This window comes from Echinops telfairi, unplaced genomic scaffold, assembly GCF_000313985.2.
Source record: "Echinops telfairi isolate 266 unplaced genomic scaffold, ASM31398v2 ScPeMD7_18;HRSCAF=68, whole genome shotgun sequence".
In the NCBI taxonomy this organism is placed as follows: Eukaryota; Metazoa; Chordata; class Mammalia; order Afrosoricida; family Tenrecidae; genus Echinops; species Echinops telfairi.
The window spans coordinates 29522558-29531484 of NW_022103915.1; the positions used below are offsets into that span (position 1 = coordinate 29522558).

The window sequence follows — 8927 nt, forward strand, 5'->3', positions numbered from 1 at the left end:
TTTCCGAACAGTGGCCTCTGAGGAGATTTACTGGGCTAGCAAAATTGGAGACAGAGCAAGTGAGGTCAGTTCAGAAGGCTAAGGTCACTGTTTGGGGAATTTTGAAGAGGTCATCTTGATAGAACGTTCTCAGAGGACACGACGGAATCATGGGGGCTTATTAAGAAGAAACTGAAGAAAATAGAAACCTGTATTGGGGAGGGCCAGGAAAGTTGCACAGAAGAATCTTTTCCCATCAGGCCGGCGCACCTGCTCCTTCTTTGCGGGTGGCAAGGGCTGTCCGGAGAGAATTTCATTCAGAAACCTTACCCATCGACCCACAGCCCGATACTGCCGCTTCACACGTCTTCCTCTTCCTCCAAATCAAAGGACGTTTCAAAGGAACAGGGTCAGATTCCCTGAAAGATGCCACACCTTCCATTTCCATGTGGTGTCAATGGAAGAACCCAGAATGTTCCCGGGAAGGGTGGGGGAGTTGGGGACACTTTTAGAAGAATATAAACCTAGGTGGAGGATGTGTCGAGATGGAGGACATGTCACGTCTTGATGTTCTTGTTTAACAAAGGGATCCACGGCTTCCCCTTCCCCTGCCGTTTGATGCTGATACCAGATTTAGGGTGGATGACTCAACACCAACAGCCCGTAAATAGGAACTCACAGGAAGATGCTGCCAACTCCCCTCAAACTTCTGCAGCCAAAGTGCGTGCAGTGGGTTCAATTCAGTACTGAAGCGATCAACTCAACACGAAAACTCACTAGGCTGGGTTTGTGGGCTCCCTTTGACGCTGCAGGTGAGCAGCCTACTCCCGCTGAACCATCTTGAGAAGCAGAGGGGCGTTAGCAGCCGAGTCTCGCTGAAACCTTTCCAAGGAGCTGGATTCGCTTAGCCTCCGCTCCACAGACCACAACAAGTCAAGGATGAAATGACTACCGTGGCCTCGTGCTCTCTTTTCTGGGGAAAGAGGTCCACCCAGGGGCTAGTGTGAGAGGAGAAGGAACCCTTTCAGTTCTTACCATAGGACGAACTGGACTGGCGAGGGTCCCTGCGCCCTCCGCATACATCACTTCACGTGATCCGCACACGAAGCTGACATGTAATTAGCTCACGACACAGAAGAGGAACTGGGCTTCGCAGAGGTCTTTACTCACAACCTTAAAACTCAATGGCTCCCTCTTGCTCTCCAGATAAAGCCCAAGTTCCTCCCTGCACGGCACACGGGCTGGGCCTCCCGGCTGCACAGTCTTTCCTCTGACCCCCGCGCTGTTGCTGATCATGGGCCTTCACAGTCCCCGGGAAAGTGCCGGGCTAGAGTGCTTGGGTCCCCATCCTGCCCCAGCATCAACGAGCTGTGAGACCCAGACACATTTCACCATGTGTCTGTGTCTTCGTTTCCTTAGCTTGGTGTTACACGGGAACGGTGCTTCCTATGTCGCATGTCTGTCTTGTGGCCAGGTCAGTTATGACTTGTAGAGCATGCCGACCTGTGCCCGCCACACACAAGGGTGCCAGAGGGTGTCGACGCGCGGTCTCTGTGCCCCTGTGAGCCGTCGAGTCGATTTTGACCTCACAGCAAGCCCGCATGAGAGAGCCGCACGTCGTCCCTGCAGGGTTTCCAGGCTGCAACACTCACCGAAGCAGGTGACCAGCCCTCCTTCTGTGGAGCCACTGGGAGGGTTCGAACCTGCAGCTTTGCTTTCTGCTAGCAGCCGAGCAGGGTGTCTTTGCACCTCCCTGTCACGGGCCCACCTTGCAGCACACTCCCTCGGGACTTCTGCCTCTGGAGCCTCAATGCTCCCTAGCGGTGAGCACGTTCCTGCACACAGGGCCGGCTCCTCAGTGGCCAGCGTGTGCCTCTCTCCACGTGATACACACACACACACACACACACACAAGTGCGTTACTCGGAACCGGCGATTTCCTGTCCACTTCGATTCCTGAGGAAGGACACGAAGGTCCACTCTGCTGACAGTGGAACACCAGGCAGCCGAGTGACTTCCTCTGAAATGCTGCAGACCGGGTGGTATTTGGCAGCACTCCCCCAGACGGGGACCTTTCCAAGACCCCAGGCCAGTTCCAGGAAACCCTTCTAGCCTAACTGGTCAATATCATCTTAAGGGAGAGAGAAGAAAGTACCCACTTGCCACTATGTCAAAAGGCTGGGTACTTTGGCTTTAGAACTGCAACTGTCTTCTGCGGTGGCCGAGGGGACCCACTAACCTGCGGAGCTGGTGGAGGGCACGAGGGCGGCGGAGTTAAGGCTGCTCTGGAGTCCATTCGGCAGCCCTTCTACGGAGGAGCCTCTGAAACACAAAGGAGTGTGTGGTCAGACGTGCAGGTGCCTGGGCGAGGGCACGTCCTTGCGCCCCGAGCCTTTACAACGTGTCCTTGGTGGGCCCTCTCGTGCGGTTCACGCCCCTTTTCTCTCACGACTCTACAGATGTCACCGTCTGAGAAAGGGCCTTGCTGGCTGACTGCCCCCTTCTTCGGAAGGGGTGCACATTCTGAGAGCACCGCCCACCTCTCCCCAGGGGAACAGAGCTTCAAGAACACCTGGCCTTAGAGTACTGTGAAGCCGCCAGGGCCTAGGGCTGGGCCAGCCGCGTGGGAGGCACAGGCACATTGGTGGGCGAAATCAAGTTCTATTCATTTACATTTTTGCTTAAGCCCAGGTTCCAGGTGCTCGACGGAGAGGGGGGACGGATGGGTTGGGCCCTTCCAGGAGCACTTGGAGCTGTCTCGCAGCTCGTGCCTGGAGCCTAGGGATGATGCTAACCACAGTCACAAACAGCCCTGCGCCAACAGCATGCGGATGCACCCCAATAGGTCAACAGTGCCCAGTTTCGCAGAGCAAGCCCTGAGTGGCAGAGCTAAACACATAGAAGGCAAGCACTATCTCTGGGTCAGAAGAAGAAACGGAATCTGTCAACAGGGACTTACCTGCCCTAGAGATGAGAAAAGACCCTGGGTGGGGTGAGGGGATGTAGTCAATCAATAAAGCCCTTCGAGCCATAATTCCTTATGTGATGAATTATAATTCTGGGCTCCATGCTCCTGGCTAGAACCCCATTTGGGAGGGAGTTCTCTTTTGACTGAAAGACGAAACCTCCACCTCCATCCGTCTGTGAAAAAGAGCCATGTCGTGCACACAGGGAACTCCAGGAAGAGGAAGCAGGAGGAGGAGCACGCTCCGGGTCCCTGTGGGCAGTCAGCAGTGGTGGAGACGAGACCGGAGGCAGCAGAGGCTGCGGCACGGGGACCAGGGGATACAGCAGTGGAGTCGGGGTCAGACCTGACGCCGAGGTACGCGAAGCATGCATGAGCAGGGAGCAGTGACAAGACGGTGGGACTGAGGCTGAGAGACAGGCAGGCTTCCTAGTCCACAGAGTGGGAGGCCAAGGGACCACGTGGCAGAGAGGCTGAGGACTGCAGAGGGACTTGGCTACTGGCTGAGGGAGGTGCTGCTGTGGACCAGTGACTGTATCCTTACTGGTGCCTGACCCTCCCTAGGGAGCCCATAACTGTGAGCATGGTCCCCGCGCTCCACGTAGCCACTGTGGTGAATTATGGAGCCCAGGGTGGCGGGAGTGTGCGGTGGGGGAAATGGTTGGTGTCAGAATCAGGAAAAGAAGGATGAGCCCTGCCTCATGGGGACAGGGAAACCAGAGAGGGTCAGATGTGGCCCCCTCGTCCTCCCCATCCTCACAGTGGGGGTGGGGCAAGACCAGTTGGGAGCTTGGGGGACCCCAGAGATGCCTCACTGACTTCCCTTCCCCTTTGGCTTTATTCCTGTGGTCCACAGATCTTTAGGTCCCCTTTGGACCCAGCTCCACTTACTGCACTCCTCTCTCCTCTTGCTCATCAATCCCCCTCACAGGTCTGGAGGGCTACCACCTGTTCTGCATGCGAGCATTTCTGAAGATTCTAATGTGAGAAAAATGTCTTTAGCTCTCCAAGAGGAAACTCTTTGTGTGTGTGTGTGTGTGTGTGTGTGTTTCCCCCCATGGAAACACTGTTGCACACAAGCCTGTGCATATTGTTAGGCGTCATAGAGTTGGTTCCGGCACATAGTGACTCCACACACAACCGGAGGAAACACCCCAGGCCAGCGCCACCTTCACAATTGTACCTATGCTGGAATTCACTATTGCAGCCACTGGGCCAATCCATCTCCTGGAGGGCCTTCCTCTTTCTTTTTTATTAATTAAATCATTTTATTGGGGCTCATACAACTCTTATCACAATCCATATATCCATCCATTGTGTCAAGCACATTTGTACATTTGTTGCCATCATCATTCTCAAAATATTTGCTTTCTACTTGAACCCTTGATATCAGCTCCTCATTTTCCACCCTCCCTCCCCACTCTCCCTCCCTTACAAACCCTTGCGGATTTATAAATTATTACTGTTTTGTCATATCTTATACTGTCTGACGTCTCCCTTCACCCACTTTTCTGTTGTCCATCCCCAGGGAGGAGATGTCCTTCTCCAGGGAATGGTCTCTCCTGAAAACATACCCATAGGCTGTAAGATGAAGTCTTGCTATCCTTGCCTCTAAGGAGCTCTGGTCATACATCTTCCAAGACAAAAGATTTGTTTTGGACAATGTAACTGAGAGGAATTACTGAAACCCAAATGAAGGTCAAACATGATAGTGGGACAAGAGGAAAGTAAAGGGACCTAGAGGAAAGAACTAGGAAGCAAATGAGCATTTCGAGGTCCAATACAGGCATGTACATATGTAAATATACATATAACGATAGGGAAATAACTACGTACATACATTTATATGTTAAGTATTAAGGTAGCAAACAGACATTGGGCCTCTATTCAAGTACTCCCTCAATGCAAGAACACTTTGTTCTAATAACCCGGCATTCTGTGATGCTCACCTTTCCAACACGATCTCTGAAGACAAAGCGGGTGCATAGCAAATGTGAAGAAAGCTGATGGTACCCGGCTATCAAAAGATATAGTGTCTGTGGTCTTAAAGGCTTGAAGACAAACAAGCAGCCATCTAGCTCAGAAGCAATAAAGCCCACATAGAAGAAGCACACCAGCCTGTGTGATCATGAGGTGTCGACGGGATCAGGTATCAGGCATCAAAGACACAGAACAAGAAATCTTATCAATGTGAATGAGGGGGAGTGCAGAGTGGAGACAGAAGGGTCACCAGGAAGAGACAAGCCAGTCAGGGTGCAGTATAGCATTGATGAAACATACAACTTTCCTCTAGTTCTTTAATGCTTCCTCCCTGCCCATCCACCCCCATTATCATGATCCCAATTCTACCTTCCAAATCCAGCTCGACCAGAGCGCGGGTACACGGGTACAGATAAGAGCAGATAAGATAACACAGGGAATCCAGGACAGATAACCCCCTCAGGACCAATAAAGAGTAGTGATACCAGGGGGGGAGGGGGAATTTGGGGGAGAAAAGGGGAACAAGGATCTACATATAACCCCCTTCTGGGGACAAACAACAGAAAAATGGGTGATGGGAGACATTGGTCAGTGTAGGGCATGAAAAAATAACAACAATTTATAAATTATCAAGGGTTTGGGAAGGAGGGACGGAGGGAGGGGAAAAATGAGGAGCTAATACCAAGGGCTCAAGTAAAAAGAAAATGTTTTGAAAATGATGATGGCAACAAATGTAAAACTGTGCTTGATACAATGGAAGTAAGCATGGATTTTGATAAGAGCTGCATGAGCCCCCAGTAAAATGCTTAAAGAAAAAAAAAAGATTTGTTTGTTTTTGGCAGCCCATGGTACTTTCAGTATTGTTTGTCAGCATTACAATTCAAATAAACCGATTCTTATTCAATGTCCAATGTTCATATGCACAGAGGCAATTGAAAATACCATGGTTTGCACAAAATAGTCTTGTTTATTAATAGTATTAGAACTATAGGCACATTATTGATAAACTTAAAATTTTTTTTTTTTTACATCGGGCATCCCACCTTCTAGACAGCCCTCTCAGGTGACACCTTTGACACACAGTCTGCCTCGAGCCTGGGCGTTAACTTGCACTTGACGATCTGAAGCCTGCATAGTCGCTTTGCTACTGCCGCAGGAGACTTGTGCTGCAGGGAATGCTGATGGAAAGAGGTATGTGTACGTTCGTTCCTATGGAGACAGTTTCTGTGCCTCTAACAACAAGCTCATATGGTTTGCAGTGACAATGCAATCAAATGGCAAATGAACTTCCAGCAAGATGGCCAAGCAGGCACACAAGGGACGCAGACCCTCGACATCCAAGAAGCGAGAGACCCAATGAAACCTGGAAGCCCGAGCTGCAGAGTAAGACAGAGAAGTGGACTGAATCCTGACTGGGAGAAGCTGAATGAGGAGACAAAGGTGAATGCTGGCTAGTCTGATCAACGTAAGCTTCTGCACGCAGCACTTCATTCCGATAGCAGCAGGGCACACCAGTGGCAGGCAGTGGGAAAGACCAGACCCTTCCTTGCTCCCCATACTGTCCTGGTGACACTGTCCTCACCACCCAGTGCCTTGTGACACCCCACCTCCTAGTGACTCTCTTCCCTGTCTGTTCCCCACCACCTCCCAGTTTTGCTTACTGTATTTTCTCTGCCTTTGTTTTCATTCTTCTTTTCTTTTCTTTCTTGCTATTTGCCTGTTTCTTAGTTTTGGTTTTGCTGTTTAATTACTTACTTGGGGGGCTGATTGTTTTTATTTATTTTCTCTTGTTTTTATTCGCCACCACCACCACCCTCTCCAATGGGAGACAGCAACCATGTCCAACCATCCCAGCCACATCTGTACATTCTATGGCCACACCTCTTGGGAGAAGGCCATGACCCGCTCTTGCACCAACTGATTATTGTGATACCTGAACACACCAGCAATGGCCTTCAACTTGGCTGTGTGAACCACAAAAAATTGTGCATACATTCACATTCTCTGTTACACCTACTAACAGACAGGTGGTGAGTGACTAGGGTTTTACTCACACAAAATCATGAAGTACAAATACCATACCACCACAATGTCTTGGTGACAAAAGAAAATTTTAGTTCATAGGAAGAAAGAAGACAGAGTGGCCCAAACAAGTGACCAATATGTAGAGTCAGAAGACCTTTTTTCAGGAAGAGATGGCATTGGAACTACTTGATAATGAATTCAAACGAGTGGTATGTAGACTTGTTCAATGAATTGAGAGAAATATTCCTAAACTACAGATGAAATCATAGAAAACACAAAAAACAAACTTTAGAAGAATTCAGGAAAACACTATGAGAACAAGCCAACAAAACAAATGTAAAATTAGAAATAACATAAAAGCAGCAAATCATCAACCAGAAGATTACTACTAAGACTTGAGAAAGATTACGCTGGAAAGAGCAAAGGAATAGAACTGATTCAAGAGAAGGCCACATCAGTGAGCTTGAAGACAAATCTCTCCCAAGGAAGCTGGTAGCAAGAAAGAGGAGAGCGGAGGAGAGAGGAGGAGGAGAGGGGAGGAGAGAGGAGGAGGAGAGCGGAGGAGAGCGAGGAGAGGGGAGGAGAGCTGAGGAGAGAAAGGAATAAAGAAGCAAAGAAGGGAGTAAGTGGGGTTGGGCGTGAATGAGAAAGAAAGTGAGGAAAAGAACAAAGAAAGATCAAAAGAAAGCCCAAGAACCACGTGGGGCACCATCAAGACAAATAGCTTTTGAGCGATCTGAATTCTAGAACAGGAAGAAAACAGAACAACCACCGAGACAATTATCAAGGGTTTTGTTGGAAGACAATTCTCTAACATCATGACACGTGAGAAGATTACGTATTCAGGAAGCTGCACGAACCCCAAAGAGGGCAGAACACAACAGAACATCCCCATGACATACTGTAAGCAAACTTTCTAAAACTCAAGACAAGGAAAGAATCCTGAGAGCAACAGGGGAAAGTGAAGTTACCTACAATGACACGCATAAAATTCTGAAAGAGAAAAACAAATTGGCAACCAAAAATCATACCCAGAAAAACTGTTATTCAAATATGACAGTGAAATTTGAACACTGCAAGATTAAGAAAAAAGGGGAAAAAAGGGTGGGGGGGGGGTTTTGTAAAAACCAGACCAACTTTAGGAGAAATCATCTAAGGAAGGGGAGTTCTTTGGGCAGAGAACCAACAACAGCAGACAAGCCCTGAGGTTCACACACCTGTCACCGTCATCGGATGTCAATCTAGATAGCAAAGAGTCTAAAGTCGAACAAATGTACAAGACTGAAAATAGGAAAGCAGAGATATCGGCTTGCAACATAGGCAACTACAAAGTAAATAGAAGGGAGAGTGTCGTTGTGAAACTTTCCAATAAGGAGGAAGTCGAGGAGATTTCCAGACAGAAGAGGATTTTAAACTTGGTAATACATTAGCAAAGTTTAGGGAAACTCCAAAGAAATGAACCGAGAAGAGAAAGACGATGCAGTAAGCACTAAGCAACAGCCATGGGGACAGTGACGTGACACGAGATGAACTCAGCACAGGAACGTGCGTGCAGTAGAGAAGCCAGCAGCACCACCAGAACCACAGGCAACAGACGCAGCACAGCAGCGACACATTCACTCTGATCCGGTTACCCTGCGGAGGCGGGCACAGACCAGAACAGGAGTTTCACACGGACAGACATCCGAATGGCCAGCAAACATATGAGAAAATGTTCCCGATCTTTAGCCATAAGAGAAATGCAAATTTAAACAACAATGAGGTACCACCTAACACCCTCAAAGGTAGCCCAATTCAAAAAATCAGAAAGCAACAAGTGGAGGGGCTGTGGGGAGACAGGAACTCTCATCCACTGCTGGTGGACCTGTATGTACAGCCACTATGGAAATCAACTGGCGATATCTAAAACAGATGGAAATCGAGTTATCATACGGCCCAGCAATCCCCCTACTGGGCATATACCCAGAAGAGGCAAGAA

At 49.1% G+C, this 8927-nt stretch overlaps 1 protein-coding gene across 1 annotated transcript in view; it reads right to left on the minus strand.

Annotated features, from left to right (window-relative positions):
- Window positions 1-8927, minus strand: part of TTLL5 (tubulin tyrosine ligase like 5) — a 279763-nt gene that overhangs the window by 41874 nt on the left and 228962 nt on the right. The window contains exon 31 of the mRNA XM_045288172.1: window positions 2219-2301. Within this exon, the coding sequence (XP_045144107.1) occupies window positions 2219-2301 (83 nt within the window). The remainder of the gene's footprint in view (window positions 1-2218; window positions 2302-8927) is intronic.